Here is a 25,459-nt window from a genome sequence, read left to right as displayed (position 1 = left end):
GGAAACCTGTATCCTCTTTTTCATGGAGTATATTATCTAGTTATCTAAAGCACTGGCACCCCTGTCACTTAGGAAGTTATGAGGGCTATAGGAGCTCTGTGTCAGAAACTGGGCAGAGACCAAATATATATATATATGTATGATGCCACACAGTTAATTTATGCCTGTCACATCTTCACCCATCGACCATCACAGTACCCCTGTCAAAAAAACACACAAGATTCTAGTTTTCACTCAATATTGTTTGCTAGTGCTACTTTTCTGCATTGAATGATTACTCCTCTACTTCTCTTGTGATTCCCCTCAAGAGCCATTCCATCTGTGAGGCCTTTCCTTCCCTTTCCATTCTTCAGGTTGAATCAGTCTCTCCTCCTTTAAGCAACCACTGTGGGTGCAAAACGACCAGCAATGCGCCAGGTAGTTGTGGGAGATGGGGGAGTGACTAAAGCGCAAACAAGTGTGTGCATTGGCTTCCTGCCTGTGCACTAAGGAAGAGACTCTGACACATAGCAGGCCTTAAGAATCGTTGCGAAGAACTAAATGTTAACTGAGAATCATAAAAAAAAGTCAAAATCTTAGGTCAGACCAAGGGGTATTGTAGGTTCTAAGAAATTGTGAGTAGTGTCAAAAACACATTCTTTAAATTCATTTATGCAAAAAATATGTATTTCATGGTAATCTTCCATTAAATTATAGAACAGCTTTAGCTGTGATTTTCCATTAGGGAGGAATAGTTGGTGGAGATTTTCCAGAAGAGAAAGGGTCAGAGGCCTAGCAAAGTGCTGCCAATTACAAAACCCAATTCCTGTGTTCTCAAGAGACTTTGAGAAATAAGGAAGGTTCCGAAGGCAGATGTTTCTGCCTCAAAGCAGCTAGTCCCATGAAATAAAGGAAGAATTTTATAGATGGCACAGTGGATCCTTATAAACCAGAGATGTCTAAAGCTATGTCTATGAACTTCAGCTAATGAAATGTGAGCAAGATCAAGGGATCCATGTAAATAATAATGCATGGTTCAAAGTGTGCAAATGACATAAGTTGTGCTATAAAACATCAGGATCCTCAACAAATGAAACGTCTACCCGGAGCATATCCTACACAGGAAGAGTAGAATCTGGGCACTCAGACCCAGAATAATGGATTTTTTCATAATAAAATTATGCTCTTACAGTATTTTTTTGTATACCTTTCTTGGATTCATTAAGATAGAAGCCATCAAAAATTAGGTTCAGATCCTTATACAAAGAATGGAGCTTATCCAAAACAATGAATTGTAGCAGACTCTAACAGGAGACAGCACTCAACTATTGGGGATATCTACAAATATTCATTTGGAGACCACATCTGTCCATAGCATGACATATGACTGTGGGTAGCGTGGAAGCACATATCTCTGATGATGCTCTATCATTTCTTTCTTGATCTCTCTGTCTCCTATAGATTTCATAAATATTGGCAGCTAGGCTGAAGGAATTCCAGCCTCTCTATAATAGCTGATTGCTTATAAAACTGTAAGGGACCTCAGGAGATATTTTTGGTAGCTAATGACTTAATAATATTTGCTGACAGGTGGGTCAAATAATTTGTACTAGTGGCACTGCAATACAGTTTGCACCTTGGCAACTAGGCTGAAGGAATTCCAGCCTCTCTATAATAGCTGATCACTTATAAAACTGTAAGGGACCTCAGGAGATATTTTTGGTAGCTAATGACTTAATATTTGCTGACAGGTGGGTCAAATAATTTGTACTAGTGGCACTGCAATACAGTTTGCACAGGACACCCCAAAATTGTGTTTTAACCTACATCACTTTAAAGAGAGAGAGAAAGAGAGCAATGTTGTGGAAAAGGTGTAGATGCTGGAATCTGATAAACTAAATTCAGATCCCAACTCTGCTGCTTACAGCTGTGTGACTTTAGGCAAGTTAATAAGCCTGTTGGAATCACCATTTGCTCATGTGTAAAATGAAGAAATCAACATGTCTGCACAGGATTTGATTAAGTACCAAATTTATTTTAATCCCCTTACCCTTTATTAGTATCAAAATCACAGGCTGATCAGGTGTTAGATATTCTTTCAAAACTCTGTCATCTTTCTCTTCAGTAAAAGGGTGATAATGAAAATAAGAATGGATCAAATGTATTTTTTAATATTGCATATTCTAATATTTTGTTCTATTTCATTGAGACAGCACTTAAGATTAATGTAAGATTTTTGTAAGTCATCAGTATGTCATAATATTTGGGTAAACACCTTGTGTAAAAAAAAAGAGAATTATTAAGCAAAATTTATTCATGCTGATTAAGTAGCAGAGCGATGTGCAGAACACACCTTTTAACTCTAACCTCATGGGTAAAGGTTTAGGAAGCATTGGAGACTGAAATTATAATACTGTTTTAAAGTCCATTGAATGTAATTGTATAACCATGAGCTAAATATGGCTAAATATAGCTTTGTAAGCTATGGCTTATAAAACTGCAGTAGAGACAGGTGCTAAAATCAACAAATTAAAACCATCAGAAGTCCGATCAAGTTCCAATTTTAAACCGAGTCAAACAGAACCATCGCTTACTCGTTTTTATTTAAAAAAAATAAAAGTGTAACAATTATTAGAGTTTCTTAAATAGAAAAAATCTTAAATCCATTTCCCTTTCTGAACAAACATTATTCATATTAAAATCAAGATGGGTTTACATATCTCAAACAAAAGTCATTTGATCAATAAGCACAATATTCAAACAGCAAATATTATCTTAAAGAATAAAAGTAAAGTCATGGTTGGAAAGATAAAAAATAAAAACAGAATAAGAAGTTACACTTTTTCTCAAATATAATGCTTTGTTATTGTCTCTTTTCTCCCAATCTCATAGCTTTACTCTTGCTGGTCCTGACACCATTGAATGCCTGGCCAATGGCAACTGGAGTGGAAGTAACCAGCAGTGTCTGGCTGTCTCCTGCGATGAGCCCCCCAGTGTGGACCATGCCTCTCCAGAGACTGCCCATCGGCTCTTTGGAGACATTGCATTCTACTACTGCTCAGATGGTTATAGCCTGGCAGACAACTCCCAACTCCTCTGCAATGCCCAGGGCAAGTGGGTTCCCCCAGAGGGTCAGGACATGCCCCGTTGTATAGCTCATTTCTGTGAAAAACCCCCAACTGTTTCCTATAGCATCTTGGAATCTGTGAGCAAAGCAAAATTTGCAGCTGGCTCGGTTGTGAGCTTCAAATGCATGGAAGGTTTCGTGCTGAACACCTCTGCAAAGATTGAATGTATGAGAGGTGGGCAGTGGAACCCTTCCCCCATGTCCATCCAGTGCATCCCTGTGCGGTGTGGAGAGCCACCAAGCATCATGAACGGCTATGCGAGTGGATCAAACTATAGTTTTGGGGCCATGGTGGCTTATAGCTGCAACAAGGGGTTCTACATCAAAGGTGAGAAGAAGAGCACCTGCGAAGCCACAGGACAATGGAGTAGCCCCATACCCACATGCCATCCTGTGTCTTGCAATGAACCGCCTAAGGTTGAGAATGGCTTTCTGGAGGTAAGAGGCTAATTAGCAAATGGTCTATGGCTTTCATCACTTACAGAGCCAGCCCATGTGGCTAACCCTACCTTCAGAAGCAGGGGCAGTGAACAGATTAATCGTGGAAAAACAGAGCTGGCTAGGGCCCGCCCGGTGGCGCACTGCTACAGTGCGCCGCTTGGGAGCACAGCGGCGCTCCCGCTGAGGGTTGGAAAAACAGAGCTGGCTAGGGCCCGCCCGGTGGCGCACTGCTACAGTGCGCCGCTTGGGAGCACAGCGGCGCTCCCGCCGAGGGTTCGGATCCCACATACAGGCCGGCCGCTCACTGGCTGAGCGAGGTGCGGGCGCAGCACCGAGGGTTGCGATCCTGTTGCCGGTCCCGGTCTGGTACGGGCGCGACACTGAGGGTTGCGATCCGTTGCTGGTCACGAAAAGAGACAAAAAGGAAAAAAGAAAAAAGAAGAAAAACAGAGCTGGCTAAAATCTATAGGTAATGAATTTGGACAAAAATTAGTAAACATGATTATGTTTTTTTATTTTTTCAGAATATTTTTTAAGGCGTTATGGCATAATATTTTTTTATTTATTTTATAATCAATTGTTTCAATAAAAAATGAATTTTTTAAATATGTAGCTTTCTGCATTTTACTAGTATGTAGGTATTCTCAGCATTTTGTGGCAATATCTTAGCTCCATACATGAACTTAGAGTAAACCAATTTTAATAAAAAACTATTTTGCATTATAGAAGTCATTTCAAGATATATATTTTATAAAACCCAGGGTCTAAATGGAACCTAAAGAAATCCATTATTATTTCTTATTTTTTGACAGAACATGGGGAAATCCAACTAAGATGCAGTTTTTCCATTACTCTTTTAGTAGAACTAAAGGTAATTTCATCATGATGGACAAAGAGTTAAGTGTGACCCAGACATGTCCTGCTTTCAAACTAATGTATGTCTTCTCAATAAGTCCGTGAAGAAAACAGGAATGAGAATCAATTAGCCCAAATCAAGGACCATTTAAAATAGACAATATCCTAATTAAACACTTTTTTAAAAAAAACCCACACATACATACTTCCATTTCTCCTTTATCTCCAAACACCAAATAACAGTAAAGGCCTTTTATTTAAGGCTTTCGTTTAGATGTATTCACTTTCTGTTGGAAGGGGGTATAGAGTGTATGTAAGGAGGAAAATTTCTTTATCAATTTAACAAATATTTCTGGAGCTCCCACTAGGTGCCAGGTACAGGTCTGAGCTTTGGAAATCTAGCATTTAACAAGACAGAGCAGGTTTGTGATAACATGATTCTCACGTGCATGTGGGGTGCTCAAGCAATGCATAAGTAAACACAATGAATAATTAATTCCAAATACTGCTACGTCCACTAGAGCATGGAAGCTGGAATTTACCATTATTGCTAACAAAGAACCATGGCAATCTTTTTTAAATTTTTATATTTAATTTATCTTGATGAACTAATTCATCTGCCTGTTGTTATATTATACACTTATACACTTATTTGAATTTTGAGATCGTGAATATTAATTTTTTTGTTTTAAAAGCTAGATTATTGCTTTTTATTTTCCATTCTTATGTCACAACAGCAATTTTTTAAAAGTGTGTTAAGAATTAAAACAAAACAGTACTCTTAGGACATATTCACAAAAAATACGTTGTTTTTTTTAATGTTCTGACAGCATTAACAAATAAATGTACATTTGTGTATATGTTTCCTTTTCTGTGATTAAAACAACAACCTATAGCATTTCTTTGATCAGCCAAATATTTTTGACCTTACCAAGTAATTTACAATTTTCAGTATTTACTCATCAATTCATCACTCAATACAGAGTCTATTGACCTTTTACTTACTATGGGCTCAGCACTGTGGTGAACATGTCTGCAGTAGGATTACCAATTTGATCTTCTACTATCATTTTCACTTATTAAAAAAAACTATGGGGCCGGCCTGGTGGCGCACTGCTATAGTGCGCCGCTTGGGAAGCGCGGTGGCGCTCCCTCCGAGGGTTCGGATCCCACATACAGACCGGCCGCTCACTGGCTGAGCGAGGGGCGGGAGCAACACCGAGGGTTGCGATCCCGTGGCCGGTCCCGGTCCGGTACGGGCGTGACACTGAGGGTTGCGATCCATTGCCGGTCACGAAAAAAGACAAAAAGGAGAAAAAAGAAAAAAACTATGGTGAACCTATTGGAAAAAAATATAAATTCTTATTTGTTTAAGTTCTAATTGATTCATTTTAATGTAGACCTTTTAGTTTAGTTCTTTTTTACTACTCAAGTATTTAGCTGTATTATCTGTTACACAAATTGTACTCACTTGTTTTCTCTCTATTACACAGTATACAACTGGCAGAATCTTTGAAAGTGAAGTGAGATATGGGTGCAACCCAGGCTATAAGCCCGTTGGAAGTCCTGTATTTGTCTGCCAAGCTAATCGCCACTGGCACAGTGAATCCCCTCTGTCGTGCCTCCCTCTCAACTGTGGAAAACCTCCGCCAATCCAGAATGGCTTCTTTAAAGGAGAAAATTTTGACGTAGGGTCCAAGGTTCAGTTTTTCTGTAATGAGGGTTATGAGCTTGTTGGTGATGATTCTTGGACATGCCAGAAATCTGGCAAATGGAATAAAAAGCCAAACCAAAAGTGTGTGCCCGCCAAGTGCCCAGAGCCACCCATCTCGGAAAACCAGCTGGTATTGAAGGAGTTGACTACTGAGGTCGGAGTGGTCATGTTTTCCTGTAAAGAAGGGCACGCCCTACAAGGCCCCTCTGTCCTGAAATGCTTGCCATCCCAGCAATGGAATGATTCTTTTCCCGTGTGTAAGATGGTTCTTTGCCTCCCGCCTCCCCTAATTTCCTTCGGTGTCCCTGCTCCTTCTGCTCTGCATTTTGGAAGTACTGTCAAGTATTCTTGTGTAGACGGGTTTTTCCTAAGAGGAGATCCTACCATTCTCTGCCAAGCTGATGGCACCTGGAGCTCTCCACTGCCAGAATGTGTTCCAGTAGAATGTCCCCAACCTGAGGAAATCCTCAATGGCATCATTGATGTGCAAGGTCTTGCCTATCTCAGCACAGCTCTCTATACCTGCAAGCCAGGCTTTGAGTTGGTGGGAAATACTACCATCCTATGTGGAGAAGATGGTCACTGGCTTGGAGGAAAACCAACATGTAAGCCCATTGAGTGCCCAAAGCCCAAGGAGATTTTGAATGCCAAATTCTCTTACACAAACCTCCACTATGGACAGACCGTTACATACTCTTGTGATGAAGGCTTCCGACTCGAAGGTCCTAAAAGCTTGACCTGTTTAGAGACAGGGGATTGGGATGTGGATGCTCCATCTTGCAATGCCATCCACTGTAATCCCCCACAACCCATTGAAAATGGTTTTGTAGAAGGTGCAGATTATAGCTACGGTGCCATGATCATTTACAGTTGCTTCCCTGGGTTCCAGGTGGCTGGTCATGCCATGCAGTCCTGTAGAGAGTCAGGATGGTCAAGCTCCAGCCCAACATGTGTCCCCATAGACTGTGGTCTCCCTCCTCACATAGATTTTGGAGACTGTATTAAAGTCAAAGATGGCCAGGGATATTTTGACCAAGAAGATGACATAATGGAAGCTCCGTATCTGACTCCTCGCCCTCCTCATCATTTGGGAGCAGTGGCTAAAACCTGGGAAAATGCAAAGGAGTCTCCTGCTACACATTTATCAAACTTTCTCTTTGGCACCATGATTTTATATAACTGTAATCCAGGATATGAACTTTTGGGGAACCCTGTGTTGACTTGCCAGGAAGATGGAACTTGGAATGGCAGTGCACCTTCCTGCATTTTGATTGAATGTGACTTGCCTGTTGCTCCTGAAAATGGCTTTTTGCATTTTACAAAGACTGCCATGGGCAGTGCTGCGCAGTATACCTGCAAACCTGGACACAATCTAGTGGGTTCCCCCATGAGACTTTGTCTACAGAACAGGAAGTGGAGTGGTGCTTCCCCACACTGTGAAGCCATTTCATGCAAAAAGCCAAATTCAGTCATGAATGGATCCATTAAAGGAAGCAACTACACATACCTGAGTGTGTTGTACTATGAGTGTGACCCTGGGTATATGCTAAATGGCACTGAAAGGAGAACATGTCAAGAAAATAAAAACTGGGATGGGAATGAGCCCACGTGCATTCCTGTGGACTGTGGCTCACCCCCAGTCTCAGCCAATGGCCAGGTGAAAGGAGATGAGTACACATTCCAAAAAGAGATTGAGTACACTTGCAGCGTAGGGTTCTTGCTTGAGGGAGCCAGTAGTCGTGCTTGTCTTGCCAATGGAAGTTGGAGCGGAGCCACTCCCAACTGTGTACCTGTCAGATGTGCCACACCACCACAGGTGGCAAATGGCATGATGGATGGCCTGGACTATGGCTTCAGGAAGGAAGTGGTGTTCCACTGTCAGGAGGGCTACATACTGCATGGTGCTTCAAAACTCACCTGTCAGTCAGATGGCAACTGGGATGCCGAGGTTCCTCTCTGCAAACCAGTCAACTGTGGGCCTCCTGAAGACCTTGACCATGACTTCCCTAATGGCTTTTCCTTTTATCATGGGGGACACATACAGTATCAGTGCTTTCCTGGTTATAAGCTCCATGGAAGTTCTTCAAGAAGGTGTCTCTCCAATGGCTCCTGGAGTGGCAGCTCACCTTCCTGCCTTCCTTGCAGGTGTTCTATACCAGTAATTCAATATGGATCTGTCAATGGGACAGATTTTCATTGTGGAAAGGCAGCCCGGATTCAGTGCTTCAAAGGCTTTAAGCTCCTGGGACTTTCTGAAATCATTTGTGAAGACAATGGCCAGTGGAGCTCTGGCTTCCCATACTGTGAACACCCTTCTTGTGGTTCTCCCCCAGTGATACCAAATGCACTCGTTAGTGACAGTAGCTCTTCAGAGGACAGTGTGATAACTTACAGCTGCAGATCAGGGTACATGATACAAGGCAGTTCAGATCTGATCTGTACAGAGAAAGGGACATGGAGCCAGCCTTATCCTGTCTGTGAGCCCCTGTCCTGTGGTCCCCCACCATCTGTCACAAATGCGGTGGCAACTGGAGAGGCACACACCTATGAAAGTAAAGTGAAACTCAGGTAAGACCATGGCTCTAAAGTCTCCAAGGGGTGCAGGTAGGAGGTTGTAAAATGAAGTTGTAGGTCAAAAATTTAGCTAATTGGGAAGAAAACACCATCTCTGGATTGCTTTCCAAAACACATAGCTTTTAAAACTTGGCTTTATTCTACCCACAATTACATAGAAACCCACTGACTAAAAGACAAATTAACACTTTTTCATACTGTACTTTCCAATATAATTATCTTGACTATCATATTCTATTGACCTTCTTGAAGCAGCAAGATCCTCTAGCTAAGCTTGAATAGCTCTTGAATCATGAAGCTCTTTTTTAAATGCCATGAGGGTAAATTTCTTTATGATTATAACTTTATGGTTATATTTATACAAGCAAGTGTTGGGTAAATAAGGGAAAAAACTAAGAATTCATGCCAAAAAGCTCATACTTTCATTGGCCAATATAAATAAAAGAGATATTCTAAAGGGGACAACCAACCTATGCTATCTGAACAAACTAAGCATTTAATGCCCAAATAGTGATTTTTGCTAGAAAGTTCCATATCTAAAATGTATTATTAAAATAAAAGATGAGAAAATATGGAATGAATTTATGAATTAATTTTTTTATCGGAATAAATACACATAATGTTCAAAGATATTGCAACACTCTAAGATAATTTAAATTTTATTCACATCTCTGAATGAATCATGCATTGTCCTTCACATATTGGCATGTTAAATTTGATTAGCAATTCAACAAGTCTTCTTAAGCATTTGTGTTGCAGAAGTTTTAGCCCCATCTTCATATTTTATGAATCGCAGTAAGAAGTTGACGCAAGGGAGGGCCACAATGGTAAGGAAGCCAGAGTAGTGGGTCATACACTGAACAGAAAAAATATTCCTTGCTTTTGAAATACATTTTAAAATATGTATTTGGATGTTGGTGTGTTGCATATCTTGAGAAGCCACAATATCACCTGCTTCTCTGGACTTCCTTGTTTTTATTCCCTGCTATGTGTTGATTACATCACCTTCCTGATCTTTACTCAGTATCAGATAAACAGATCACCCCAAGTTTGCAAAACCTGACTCGTACCTACCCTGGTAATTTGTGAAATTTAAAATATGTTATCCATCTAATAAGTGTTCATTAATTAAATGGTTTAATTTAAAAGACAGTGGAATATAGTAGTAAAAGCATGGACTCTAGAGCTAGATTCCTTCTAGAGTCCATGCTTTCACCACGTACTTCACTGCCTTTTGAATAGTAGGTAGGAACTCAGTTCTATCACTGCCTAGCTGTATGGCTTTGAGGAAGCTACTTAATCTCTCTGGTGTGAATTTTATCATCTGCAAAATGGGAATAAAGATAGTAATAGCACCTATTCATGAGGATGATATGAGAATTTAATCAGTAAATATTTGTAGAGCAGTTAGAACAGTAACTGAAACTTAATGTGTCATGTAAATGTTTGTTGAATAAATAAATGCAAATTTTAAAAATCATAGATGGTTTTAGAGCCAAGTTGACTTGAGTTTGAATACCAGTACTACAATTAATATGAAAATACCTAATACTCAGGATTAAGAGGAATACCTTATGTAAAAGACAGCATCTGGCACAAAGTAGATACTCAATAAATATTAATTTTGTTATACTCCTACTAATGTCTGAGTCTGTTTTGGACTTTGCCTAGAATTTCATGAATTGTTAGCTGTTTTAGAATAAAAATGAATTTAAGAATGATATTCAGAACAAAGGTAATAACATCACCAACATTTAAAGCAACTTTATTCTTAGCTAATCTTTAATGTGGATAACTGAGGGTTGATCTGGTTATCATTGTTATATTGGTGTTTTTTCATGACAATGCCATCCATCTGACATTTGAATTAATTTTAATATATTGCATAAAATGTCTATTGAGCCTCGTAAACAGTTTCTTAAATCCAAGAATAGGTCAGGAACTATATTGTACTCTCTTTAAGGCACTCATTTTTGCATTTTTATTGCAGATGTCTGGAAGGTTATGCAATGGATACAGATATAGATACATTCACCTGTCAGAAGGATGGTCGTTGGTTCCCTGAAAGAATCTCCTGCAGTCCTAAAAAATGTCCTCTGCCAGCAAACATAACACATGTACTTGTTCATGGGGACGATTTCAGTGTGAATAAGCAAGTTTCTGTGTCATGTGCAGAAGGGTATACCTATAAGGGAGTTAACATATCAACCTGTCAGGTAAGACTTTTAATAAGAACGTGTAACTCCACATGTACGTGTATTGCCATGCATGCAGTATCTTCCTGTCCTGAAAAGAAACAAAAATGCCTCAAGTTTTTTTTTCTTTTCCTTTTTGTCTTTTTTCGTGTCCGGCAACGAATCGCAACCCTCAGTGTCGTGCCCGTACCGGACTGGGACCGGCAACGGGATCGCAACCCTAGGTGCTGCGCCCGCCCCTCGCTCAGCCAGTGAGCGGGAACCGGTCTGTATGTGGGATCCGAACCCTCGGCGGGAGCGCCACTGCGCTCCCAAGCGGCGCACTGTAGCAGTGCGCCACCGGGCCGGCCCAAAAATGCCTCAAGTTTTCACTCATGCCAAAGGATTTGAGAAGTTTCTTGGTAGAAATATAATAAAATGTTTCTTTCTTCCCAATATTCCCACTTTTAAACTAAGGAAGTACCAGAGTTAGATAAAATGTTAAAATATATAACAAGGTATTCATGACAAATTAACCATAGATCTTTTGTACAAAAGAGTGTCTATTGTGTAGAAATCAGCCATGGGCTATGCCAAATGTGTTTCCAGCTTTAGTGAAGAGTTTTAATTTTTTGGTCTGGAAGACAGAATAGACCCTTCCTAAGTGTTTAAATGCATAAATTGTGTAAACTATGTTCAGTTCTTAGAAATATTTTATTGTTATATAACAAAACGATTCTAGTTCATAGAACAAATAAATAGACGAGGAAATCAATATGAATTTTTTAAAACAAATAGTGAAGGAGTACCAATCTCTCCATAAATTAAGACATATTACAGAATTACAACATTTCTATCAGTGTGGTATTGATGTAAAGTCAGATAGACGGAAAAATGAACAGAACAGAAGAAATGAGTCAGAAATAGACCCTGATAAATGAATTATCACAAGTCTCTGGAGAAAGGAATTATTAATAAAGTATTCTGATACAATTAATTAATCATTGTGGAAAAATTAAAATAACCAACATAAGCCCTTAAGATACTAAAAGAAAACAATACGACATAACTTTAAAAGGTTACTAGCAATATCCAGAAAGATTTATGCAAAAAATATGTTTATTGAAGAATTATTTACAGTACTAAAAAATTAAATACAACTTATATACATCAAGGGAATGGTTAATTATCATGCAGGCATATACACAAAATTATTCTGCTCATATGTAGAATAACAGATCTAGCCTCAAATGCTGTTTTAAACTGTTATCCAAATCATATACTATTTCCTCAAAGAAAACAGAAAAACGATAGCAATAGAGTAACCTTCAAGAGAAACATCTGTGTGCCTTGCTTTACCCAACTAGAAGCCTGAAAAATGCTAAACTCTAACTATGGTGGTAAAAAAGGAGATACATATATTTGAATTTGACTATGTGACCCTTTCAAAAATATTTGATAGAATATTTTCAAGTGTTCATGTTGGAATGGAGAAAAAGAAGCCATCTTCTTAAACTTTGAGTAATATACCTAAAAGTTGCTGTTTCTTATAAACTTTAAATTAAAATGAGAAATCATGTGAAGTATAAAGGCACATTGGTATAAGTCATGGAATATTGTACCAACCTTCCAGTCTTCATGCAATTTAATAAAAACATACCATTTGGTGTTCTTGATTTTTTTTTAATGGATTCCGTTAGGAAGAAAATGCTTGTTTTATATGCTTAAGAAAAGTCTAAAATTGTTTAGTGATGACTACTAAGACCATCTAATAATTAAAGTGTTTTTTAAGGTCACAGATCGTAAGTAACAAAAGTACGATCAAACTCTACGTCCTTTTGACTATCATTTTGGGGATTATTCTGCCATATAACCAATTCTTCATGTGTATTAACTCCTAAATGTAATTTTTTTTTAACCTAGCTTGATGGTACTTGGGAGCCTCCATTTTCTGATGAATCTTGCAGTCCAGTTTCTTGTGGGAAACCAGAAATTCCAGAACATGGATTTGTGGTTGGAAATAAATACAGCTTTGAAAGCACAATTATTTATCAGTGTGAACCTGGCTATGAATTAGAGGTAAGCAAACAAACTATTTAGCTAGAATTAATTTGTTTTTCCAATATACTTAAGAATATTTTTAGTATTAGCACAAATTTGTTTCACTGACTTTGGTCCTAAGAGATTCTGTGATGCTTTGTTGCCTTATACTCTAACATGTTCCAAGAAGTATTTAAGGTGACTTACAATTTTTTTTTTTTGACTTACAATTTTAAAAAGCGGAATAAGTCTCAAATTAAAAACAAAACAAAACAAAAGCCACAAAAGGGAAGATTAAGTTTTCAAAACCACAAAACAGATACTGTTACTTCAACTGACCATTTAAACTTGTTTTTGGCTTTCTCATAATCATGAGAACAGGGAAGTCTACCTGTGACCACGGGGAGGTGACCATGGGGAGGTAACCACAAGGATTTAGGCTTGCAAAGCTAGAATTTTCTCAAGCAATAGGCTGATATATCTTGACATTGAGATGCCAAGTTACCATATGGCAGATCTGGCCTGAAAAATCCTCAGAGCAGTTCTAACCAAATACTAACTTCATTCTTGAGACCACTCTTTGTTTGTAACATTAAACCCCATCAGCAGCACCTAGGTCTCCCTATTTACATTAGTGGGAGGGCTAACATCAATTCTGCTGAAAGCATTATTGTATTCCCAAGCTTGAAATTTGTTTTTGGAGGGTTTTATTGTTGTTTTGTTTTGGGGGGTTTTTCTCTCTCTTTTTTTTTTTTTTTTTTTGGCAGCTAGCCGTATGGGGATCTGACTCCTTGACCTTAGTGTTCTCAGCAGAGTATTCTAACCAAGTGAGCTAACCAGCCCAAACTTGAAATTTAACAGGCCTGTTTTATGTTACATAAAATTGTCATCTGGGTTTTCAGTTATCTGTTAAATTTGTGTGTCATGGACCATGCAGTCAAAGAATTTCATAAGGTCGATTTATGAAAGATGGAACTAGGCTTATATGGTTCTTGTTGTATTTCCTCAAAAGGTTAAAGAAAAAAAAAGGAAGGATAATATAATGATTGATTGCAATTGGAGAGTTTTCCTGTTTTTGAAACTTAGTTGTTCATGTGAGAGTGCTAATCTTGCTATTTATTCAGAAGAAAAGTGGTATAGGATTATGAACAAATATACAGCAAACAGATGGGTCATTAAATTTGAAGAGGTAAATCATTTACTTTAAAATTTTTAGAAACACCCCAGTGTTGACTACAAAATTGAAAGATTTACAATAGCAATTGTTCTCATTTCAAGCTACATGTTAGAATCACCCAAGAAACTTTTTAAAAATATCGATGTCCAGTTACTTAGAGAAATAACTGATGCCTGGTCTGGGGCAAGAAATGTAAACTTGCCTAGAAATTCTTGTCACATAAGATAGCAGGGAACCTGTCAAAGACTACATGATGCTGCATCAAAGGACTCAGGAACCAACTGGACAAGACACCCACAGGCCAAGGTGAGATGATTTTAGCATAAACACAGATAATTTCAGTGGATTGAAACATCAAATACGTCATGAATGATACTAGACTCATAATGATACTAAAAAAAATTAGTTGGTAACTCACGAGGATGCTCATGTACAGACTCATTATTTTGAAAACTGATACCTAAAGGGTAAGAATTGTCTTCTTAATGTTAACTGAATAACTAGATAACCAAATAGTAGATGAGGGGAAGTATTCCTGTTAATAAATGATAGAATTTAAATAGCAAAATTTGCAACTCCCATGATTTAATGGATTTAGATTATGATTATCCATGGCTGCTAATGTCACAAAAAATAGAGACAACCAGATATTATGTGCCTCTGGATGAAAAAACACAACCACATCTATGAAAACAACTTGCCTCTCCACCCCCCGCAAAATTGAATTTGAATCTTATCAAGCCTCTAATCCAATAAACAGTATCAGAGATACCACAGTGAGGCAACCAGCAAAATCCTGTCTGTGGGAACATCTACAGGACAAATGGTCCAGTTTTCCAGTGTCTGAGACAAACAAATTGGCAGAGTTAAGGAGAGTAAATGGAGAAGGAACCCATAGATTTAGAGAGATATAAGAGACATTGTATTAGTCAGGATTCTCCAGAGAAACAGAATCAATGAGAAAGAGAGAGTGAGAAAGTGTTATTGTGAGGAATTAGCTCATGCAATTATGGAGGTTAAGTCCCACGATCTGCTACCTGCAAGTTAGCAAGAGCCAGGAAAGCTGGTGTGTAATTCAGTCCAAGTCCCAGTGCCTAGAACCAGTTGAGCTGATGATGTACATCCCAGTCTGAGGACAGGAGACGAGATGAGATGTCCCTACTCAAGCAGTGAGACGAGAAAAAACGGGCAATTTCTTCCTTCTTCCACATTTTGTTCTTTTCAGTCCCTCAATGGATTTGTGATGCCCACTCACATTGGGGAAGGCAATCTACTTTACTGAGTCCACCAATTCATGCTAATTTTATTCAGAAACACATTCACAGACATAGCGTTTCATCTGGGCACTCTGTGACCCACTCAAGTTGACGGATAAAGTTAACCATCACAGACACATAAACCAATCTCAGTGTGTGGATCTCATTTTGGTCATGATTTGAAGGAACTGTTAAAAAAAATTAAAACATTTATGCAAAAATTGGAAAGTTGAACATTGCCAGGACATTTTATTAATATTAAGGAATTGTTGCTTTTTTTTTTTTCTTTTTCTTTTTTGTGACTGGTAAGGGGATCGCAACCTTTGGCTTGGTGTCAGCCAGTGAGCGCACCGGCCATCCCTATATAGGATCCGAACCCACGGCGGGAGAGCAGCACCGCACTCTCCCGAGTGAGCCACAGGGTCGGCCCAATTGTTACTTTTTTTTTTTTGTCTTTTGTCTTTTTTCCGTGTCCGGCAACGGATCGCAACCCTCAGTGTTGCCCCCGTACCGGACCGGGGACCGGCAACAGGATTGCAACCCTCGGTGTTGCTCCCATGCCTCGCTCAGCCAGTGAGCGGGAACCGGTCTGTATGTGGGATCCGAACCCTCGTGTGGGAGCGCCGCCGCGCTTCCCAAGCGGCGCACTATCCAGTGCGCCACCGGGCCGGCCCCAATTGTTACTTTTTAAGGTGTGATAATATTGTGGTTATAATTTTTTTACAAGCCCTTACCTTTTAGAGGTTCATACTGAAATAATTACTGTTAAATGATTTGATGTCTGGCATTTGCTTCAAAATAATGTGGGTTTGTGGGAAGGAGGTGGGGATTAGACGAATCAAGGTTGGCCTTGAGTTAATTGAATAAGCTGTGTGATGTCTACCTGGGAATTTCTTATACTGTTCTACTCTTGTATTTTTCATGTTTGAATTTTTCCATAAGACAGCTTTTTGTAGAAAATGCAAATGCTTATTCTCACCCCTGACTAATTAATTCGGTATCTCTGTGGGCTGGGTATGAGGCAGCAGTATCTTTTTCAAAGTTCGCCAGGTGATTCTAATGTGCCGCCAGGACTGAGAATTGCTGCTCTATGACATCATTCAGTGTTTCTCCAAGTGTGGCTTATTCCCACTTGCTTCAGAATCATCTGAGAAGTCATAAAAAGATAAGGGGTGTATACTCCTAGGCCAAGACCTTCTGAACCAAAATAGGACCAGGGGGTTTACATTTTTTAATGTATTTAATGAATTTTTATTGATATTGTTTTTAATTGTCAAATCAATATAATTGTTTACATTTGTGGGGTGCAGTATGATGTTTTGATATGTCACCTCACCTACCTATCATTTTTTATGGTGAGACATTTGAAAGGTACTCTTATTTTATTTATTTACTTTTAAGATTATGTAACAGTTATGACTTGGTCTCATGCCTTTATTTATTTATTTATTTATTTTTCTTAGATAATTTATTATACATACATATGGGGTACAATGTTGATTTTCAATAGTTGTGTACAGTGTGTGGTGGTTAGATCAGGATAGTTAGCTTATTCATCATTACAATATGCAATCATTCTTTGTGTCCATTGACCAATTCCTCACTAGCCCCCTCCCTCCCCCGTCCTCTCCTCTTCCACCTCTAGTTTTCTAAAAGTTAAACATATTACTGTGATTATTGTTCTTTTTTTCTTTCTCTCTGTCTATTGTTCATTTGTTTATTTATGGATTCAGTTCCTGGTTATGAGGGAGAACATGCAGTATTTCTTTCTGTACCTGGGTTGTTTCACTTAGAATAATTTTCTCCAGACTCATCCACTTAGTTATTTTGAAATATATAATACATTCTTATTTCTTTTTAACAAGCACCCCAGATGCCAAAGGGCTGGGGAAGTGGTTAAAAATAAGGACTTAGTCCTGGCAGATTTCTGTTAACAGGCTCTGTGTTCTACTGGATGAATGATGTTGGAGAACTAACCTAACCTCTCGGAGCCTGTGTTTCAACATGTTCATGGTAGAAATACAATAACCACCTTTGCTAAGTTACCATGATGGCTGGAGAAACAGACAGTGGCAATCATCACCTCTAAAGCTTTGTCTGGTTCAACGTTGGGAAGTTATTGTGATCACTTCTAGTGTTTGTGTTATTACCAAATCAAACAAAGCAATTAGGACAACTAATATAAATTATGTTGTAATTCTTCTACTACATAAATAAGTTGTCGTTTGTATGTGAGGTCCACAACTTTTTTGAACCTAAATTTAAATCTCAAAAATTTCACTACACATGCAGACTTCCAGAAAAAAATTGCTAAAGCCAATTGAGGGATAAAATAAAGAAGTCAAAAATGGGATAGTCATGTTATAAAATCGCTGCTAATAAACAATAAGGTGGTGGTTATGGTTCTAAAGCTTAATACAAGTATCTAAGCTAATTGTTGAAAAAGCAGATACATTAGGTCAAAAAAACCTTAATGCTAACCTGGATCTAAAACTCCAGCTTAATTCATCAAAAACAAGATAAGGGACAGAAAAGAAAGAAAGAAAAGCATAACAAATTTTTCAACTTACTAAGGATGGCAACAACAGATGGTGTTTGATTTTTTAAGTCAATAGTTAATGATGATTTGAGTTTTTATTAAAATAAAAATTGACAGTTAAAACAGGATATTTATCATTCAAATCACTAGAAGAAAGAGAAAAAAGAAAAAATAGTACTGGGAAATGCTAAACTATTGGCAAAAATTGGCTACTTGACTACATACAGTCTACTCTGGAAGTACCCAAATAGTTAGTTAGTTGGTTAGGGAGCTAGTTTTAAAGACTTGTCATCTACTTCCTCGAAATTAATAAAAAAAAATTTGCAAATTAGAAAAGTATGTTTTCCTGTTCATACATAAATATATTAGGATAGAAAAAGTAGAGCAAATATTAACAGTGTTTTTCTCTGCAATCCTGGAAAATTTTCTGTTTTTCTTTCATATTTTCCAACCTTTCTATAATGGACACATTACTTTTTCAATAAGAAGAAAATAAAGAATACGTGTTTATAAGAACCAACTTAATTTTATAGAATCAATTGTTTTCTTGGAAAATCAGGACAGTACCCTCCCACCAAAGTCAATAGAATTTTTACAGGTAAAGATTCATCAGTAATTATACTGACGGTGCAAAGAAAATCCCTTTAAAAAGGAGAAAAAGAAAGACATTCAGTGCAGATAAAAACTAAAGTAAAGCGATGGCTTCTTTTCAGACACCTTGCTGATTTGGAACACATCTTCAAGACAAAAAGACATCCAAAGGGCTCTAAGCAATGAAAAAACATGTCAAAACGTCCATGTGCTGAAGTTCATATACTGTACTTGACTTAGAGTCAAGCCCCTTATGACATTAATAGGTTAATACTTAGTACCTAATCTGTTTTTTAAACATACACTGTTACAAACCTTTACTTATTTTATTTATTATTCCGTAGTAGATTAGGAATGTAAAGCATGGAAAAGAATTACCACCAAGAACACTGATGATTACAGTAAGATATAAACAATAGAGAATGAGAAAGCAAAGACTAATAAAAATTATATCCTGGAATCAAAGAACAGTAACCTTAGCCTAATAACTGTAGGGGGCAAACAGCTTGTATAGTCCTCAGGGGCTATGGGATATTGAAAAATATATTCAGAATAATAATCATAAATTATTTTTCAAGCAAATTAGATCTTAGAAGACAGGGAAGTAAATTTTAGAAAGACTTTATCTAGAATATTTAAAATTTTAAATGCTTGGGCCCTTAATAGGGTAAGTTTATATTTAATAGATAAGTTACACTGTTGAAAAATTCAATCATTATACCATGTTCAAGGGTACAAAAAAACCAATTCATATTCCTTGCTGGACCTCGCAGGTCTTGAAAGATAAATATACTTCAAAATATTTTTTAAAGATATTTAGTAAATACACCTCTTTGACATTTCTAACACATTCTTTATCAGTCTTTTCTACAGATTATAATTGGTTATCATTAGAAATAGAAGTTGAAGCAAAGTCTGTACCTTAATTACACTAGTCTGCCAGGGTATAAATTTTGAAGTAATTTGATGAAAACATTTTTGAAAGTCTAAATCTGCTCCTTAAACAATATTTATTTAATGAATTTATCTAACATTCCAAGGCTGTTCAAGTCCACAGCTAAGATTACTTTGCAGTCTCTTTATTATCTTTCTGTTACAGAGTTATGATCTTGTCAGTGACCTTTCTCCATTGATTCACAGGGGAACAGGGAACGTGTCTGTCGGGAGAACAGACAGTGGACTGGAGGGATAGCTACGTGCAAAAGTAAGTCAAATGACAGCAGTTCCAAAAATGAGGAACTGAGGACACAAAATAATAGTGTGGTTACATTTTCTTTATAGATCAGTTTCGTAATTTTTAAAAGAAAAAGTTTTTTAAACCAACTCCATAAACTGTATGAGAACATTTAATTAGCTTTTGCTCAAGGGCACAAAATCAATGAAAGGGTCAAAAACTGTAATAGATGTTAATAATTAAATTAGGATAGAGAACAAGATTACTGACTCTGGAATAGCAAACGTTTTGTTTAGAAACTAGTTAATTATTGAGTTTATTTGCATTTTTGTTGGGTTCCTTTCTTAAATAATTATAAATTGGAAGACTTAGAGCTATTGCTTTTTGGAGACCACACTGACCACTACTGACATCTTTTTTAAATGTTGTTGGTCCATGTATCAGATAAATGAATATTCACGTTTTGTGTGGGATTTTACGTTAACTCATTCTATGAGAACAGCCCAGTTTATCTGGCAACATGTGGGTTAATTCACATGTCTTTACTCCCACTATATGCCTCATATGCTTCTTCTGCCAAAAGACAGATATTCAGATACAGTGGTTTCAAACCAATCAAAGTGGCAAGCTTTTTTTTTTTTAACTTTTTCCCCTTAACAATAGTGGAGTCATCAAATTTTCAAACTGGAAGGAGCCTCTTAGATGATCTAGTCCAGCCCCTTTGACAAATGAGTAAGTGGGGACTAGGAGAGGTGAAGTGACCTGCCCAATATCTCAGATCGAGTTAGTGGCTGAGCTGGCACTAGGACGCCAGGATCTTGCATCCTTGCTCACTGTCATTTCAACCATATCTTCTGTGGTAGATGAACGAGATGATTTTGTGTGTGTAGGAATCTTAAGTCTTTTAAGGAATAATACATGGTTGCAACTCAGTAGAGAATAATGACTGTTTTTAGTTCCCAAAAACTTGTATAAATACTACACAGAAATGCATCATTTATTTAAGACTTTGAACAATACTGTTACAGATTTTTATCTCAACTACTCATAATCAAAAAGTGTATGTATGTATGTACAGGGGAGGCGAGTGGGGAATGAGAAGGAAACATATATGTCTAGCATTGGAAACCTTCTTGGTGTTGGCAAGGGGATTGTTTCTGTTTCCAGCAGGTTCAGTTCAAATTACAGTCTTTGGTTTGTACAGTTTTCATCTCAGAAGTGCAAGACAGTAATAGAAAATCTATGTATTCTATTATTCCTTGTGGTTTCCTTTTCTTTTTCTTTCTAAATTATCAAATAAGTCATACAAGTTCATTGCAGAAAATTAGATAACACAAATAAACAAAAGTGAAATAATAATTTTAATCCCACCACTCAGATAAAAAAAGTTTGATATTTTGATATATTTTATTGTACGTTTTTTTCCTAGGCATAAAAAATACAATTATTTGAGGAAGAGTGCTTATACTGAGCAGCCTGATCTGAAAGATCCCTATGTAATTTACTAAATTATTAAATATATTGATTTCTGTTATCTATTAGATTTCAAGGAAACCCACTCGAGTCAGTAGGATTCTCTACACCAGTGCTTCTCAAAGTATGACCCACAGACTAGCAGCATCAATAGCACATGGGATCTTCTTCGAAATTAAAAATCTCTGGCCCCTCACTCTGATCCTATTGAATCAAAATTTGCATTTTAACAAGATCCCTAGATGATTCCCATGCACTTTACAGTTTGAGGAGCACTGCCTTAGACCAATGTTTTTTAGCCTTCAGCACATTGGAATGTCCTAGGCAGCTTTGAAAATTTCCAATGCCCAGTCTACACCTATATCAGTTAAATCAGAATCTCTTGGGATGGGACCAGCATCAATACCTTTAAAAGCTCCCCATGTGATTCCAAAGTACAGCCAAGGTTTAGATCCGTGGTCCCAGGGCATGTAAGGCTCACCAAGCTGAAAGAAGCCCAAAGAAGTCAGTTAGCATCTAATCCAGAAACTCTCAACTCTGAGTTAGCATTAGAATCAATTGGGGAATTTTAATAACATACCAAAAGCTAGGCCACCACACAGAGAATCTGATTCATGTGGTCAGGGGTAAGGTCTTAGGTGTAAAAGCTTCCCAGGAACTCTAATGTACAGCCAGAATTGAGAACCGCTGGTCTAGAATCACCTCTTCTGCCTTCACAAAGATTGTAAAATTAAGACTCAAGCCCACTTTTTTAAATTCTAGAAATAATCCTACTTCCCCCATAGCACATAACTATTAATAATATTTCTCACTGAGGCAAAATCATTCCTCATAACTTCACTATAATCCCATCAGTTTATGAAGCCTGCATATGCCTAGAAAATCATATATAATGTCCCTCATTCTAAATTTCCCCTAATCTCATGGTTACCTGTTCTTTATACTGTCTTATTATATTCTACTTCCATTAAGTTTATCTTTTATCTCTCTTTACAAACATTATGACCTTGACCAAATTATTTACCTCTCTGAGCCTCACTTTTCTTCAACTGTTAAACGAGATGATATCAGAGTTATTGTAAGGTTGCCAGATTTAGGAGAGAAAAAACATATAGGACACCCAGTTAAATTTAAATTTCAGCTAAAAAGTAATTTTAATATAAATATCCCATGCAATATTTGAGGCATACTTATACTCAGAATGTATTTATTTTATTTGATATTCAAATTTAACTGGGCATCCTGCATTTTATCTGGATGTACAATTCAAGTGTTGTAAGAAATAAATTTGGTATTGTATGGAAAGTTCCTAGCCATAGTAGCAAATTAACAAATGAGATTTCTTTATTTTACCCACCTGCTCATTCATACGACCACTACCTCCAGCATTATTAACAATATACATAAAGACAACTAGAGTCAATAAGACAAAATAGCAATCTTTAATTGCCTGCATGTGTTAATTCAGTACTTAAGCGTGCTATTTTTTCTTCCCTCATTGTGCCTCATGTATGAGTATATTACTTTAAGTACCTTTAGCAACTGTAGCAAAGGAGGGAAAGAGGATTTGGAGACGCATTTAATATAAGGCCTTTATCTTCTTTTTAGAGACCAGATGTGAAGGTCCACTTGGATTTCTGAATGGGAAGGCTGATGTCCAAAACACTACAGCTGGCCCCAGCGTGGTCTATTCCTGCAACAGAGGCTACAGCCTTGAAGGGGCGCCTGAGGCACACTGCACTGAAAATGGAACTTGGAGCCACCCAGTACCTCTCTGCAAACGTGTGTGTTGACTTTAGGAGAGATTTTAATCAGATTCAGTTTCATGATCAACTTCCCACATATCTAAAACATAGATGAAACTCCACAGATAAGTGATTGGACCAGAGAAAGCAATCCATGAACTTCTAAACCAAATTTTAAAAATCTACTTGTGTTATATAAAATATCTTGTCTGAGAATCAGCTTTTATCAGGTTCTTTGGATAATTGATTATAAGTCTAAGTCACTAAGAGAAAAAAGCAACTTAATTAAGAATTTTTGCCATAAATGGACAATGAATTCTATCAGGGATAGGAAAGAGGTGAAGAAAGAAAATATGTTTAAAGTGTAATGTTAATATAATAAAATATATCCAAATATAGTTAAATAAAGATAAGTTTAACCATTTGAATGAAAACAGTATTCACAAGCAAGGGATAAGCTGAGAGAGCTCTGGTTACTGTTTAAAGTGTCATAATGTTGTAACATCCTTTGAGATTCTACAGAAGCCTACCTCAGTCACCAAGACTTCTTTTGTTCCCATTTAAAATCAGAAGAACTGAAATTGCTTGGAATACGTGTTGATAAGTGTGTCACACACTTGTACTAAGCAAGCCTAGAGCCATCACTATATCCTGCTTCCTTCAGACCTATCAAAATGAATTCATCTTTATCAATAAGATGGATTTAAGTTCTAATATCCTACTTCTAGTAGTGTGGGTCTAATATCATATTCAAGTCACCCACAAACATCGGATGATTCTCTGGTTTCATCCTTCTGGAGGATGTTCAGTTAAAAAAAATTAAAGTGACAGTGAGAATCATTTACTTTGTGTTCTTAACTTTCTTCAAATATTAAGGGAATATTTGACATGCCCCTTGATATCTAGTATACCTTTTGTTTCCCCAGTGCTGATCAAAAAACAATCTAAAATAACGTTGTGGGCCATATTTTCAGACAACTATTTATTTATCTATTTATTTTGATGGTGCTATGAGTTGTCACTGTTTTGTTTTTTTATTTTAATTTATCAATATACAATGTAGTTGATTTTTGTGTCCCTTTACCAATTCCTCTTTCCCCCCTCTCTCTTCCCCCTTCCCCCCATCAACATTATACCTGTTCACTTGTCTTAACAAGTTCAAGGAATTGTTATGATTGTTGTGTTAAGACAACTATTTAATTTGCCATCTTAGACTTTTAGGACCTTGCATTAGTGATCGACTCACTTGATGTTTTCAGATCTTATCTGATTTTATCTTTACAAATAATTTCATGTGGATTCATAACAAGTCTGTGTTTAATGTTTGAAGTTCTATATTTGTAAGCCTCGTATTATCATTACTAAGACTCCTACTCTGCCTTCAAAGAAATAAATTAGGAAAAGAGGAAAGATATTAGTAAGCATTTTCTTTTTTTTTAAACAGCAAATCCATGCCCTGTTCCTTTTGTGATCCCTGAGAATGCTCTGCTTTCTGAAAAGGAGTTTTATGTGGATCAGAATGTGTCTATCAAGTGTCGGGAAGGCTTCCTGCTCCAGGGCCAGGGCATCATTACCTGCAACCCTGATGAGACGTGGACACAGACAAATGCCAAATGTGAAAGTAAGTCAACAGGGGGAATCCAGCTAATTCCATTAGTGCAGTGTTTTCCCATCCTTCTGAGGTTATTTTCAATCAAGTCACTTAATTGTAGATATTAAGATGTCTGCACTATCATACTTATCTTCTGCATTAATGTTTAAAATTCAAAAGAACATCTTTGAATTCCAAACATTTAAAAAAAAAAAAAAACTTGGCAGAACTAAGCTAAAATCTACCTGATCAGGATTCACTGAACAGATTTTCAAATGTGTTCTTCTAAGAATGAACAAGATATTAAATTTAAAATACATATTTTTCTTCACACTGTCAGAGTCCCCAAACTGTCCTTGAATAGGCTATACAGATGCTTTGCAATACAAAAATTATTCCACAATGGTACTCAAACTTAAGCCTGCATCAGAACCACCTGGAGATATTGTTAAAACACAGATTACTGGGGCCTACTCCCAGGGTTTTTTATTCAGTAGGTCTGGAGTGAGGCCTGAGAATGTGTGTTTCTAAAAAATTCCAGGTGTTGATGAAGATACTGCTGGTCCAGCAACCACAATTTGAGAACTTGGGCTAGCACCATGTTGATAAATCCATGCAATCTGGTGGCATCTCTTGCTGACTTGTGCTAACTCCAGACATCTTTTAACACACACTTCTTACCTCCGCTTAAAACATCTCCCCTGCCTTCCAGACTTCCTTGTTGTCCAAGCCACTCCCTCTACAGCAATCGGTTAAATATTCATTGAGCTTAACCAGATGCAAGGCGCTAGGCTACATAGTATAGAAATGTATTATGCACACAATGGTCTGCGTCTTCAGAACACTTGCACCCCTATTGATGAGATAAGAAATATTTGCATGAAAGCCAGGAGGATTCTGGAATCAGAAAAGACCTGGGCTTGAATTCTATCCTCAAAATTTTTAACTCTTATGCTAGTGCCTTAACTTCTGAGTCTTAGCGTTCTTATTTGCTCATAGTGCCAATAAA

General features: G+C 37.4%; 1 protein-coding gene across 1 annotated transcript in view; it reads left to right on the top strand.

The window, feature by feature from the left end:
• The window catches only part of SVEP1 (sushi, von Willebrand factor type A, EGF and pentraxin domain containing 1), a 189,706-nt gene that overhangs the window by 146,805 nt on the left and 17,442 nt on the right, over nt 1–25,459 (top strand). The window contains exons 38-44 of the mRNA XM_008587896.1: nt 2,872–3,544; nt 5,896–8,684; nt 10,681–10,906; nt 12,788–12,943; nt 19,608–19,671; nt 22,723–22,896; nt 24,304–24,480. Coding sequence (XP_008586118.1) covers nt 2,872–3,544; nt 5,896–8,684; nt 10,681–10,906; nt 12,788–12,943; nt 19,608–19,671; nt 22,723–22,896; nt 24,304–24,480 — 4,259 coding nt within the window. The remainder of the gene's footprint in view (nt 1–2,871; nt 3,545–5,895; nt 8,685–10,680; nt 10,907–12,787; nt 12,944–19,607; nt 19,672–22,722; nt 22,897–24,303; nt 24,481–25,459) is intronic.

This window comes from Galeopterus variegatus, unplaced genomic scaffold (assembly GCF_000696425.1).
Source record: "Galeopterus variegatus unplaced genomic scaffold, G_variegatus-3.0.2 Scaffold4581, whole genome shotgun sequence".
In the NCBI taxonomy this organism is placed as follows: domain Eukaryota; kingdom Metazoa; phylum Chordata; class Mammalia; order Dermoptera; family Cynocephalidae; genus Galeopterus; species Galeopterus variegatus.
The sequence above is the reverse complement of the archived record's forward strand: the minus strand, read 5'-3'. Positions and strand labels throughout refer to the sequence as shown.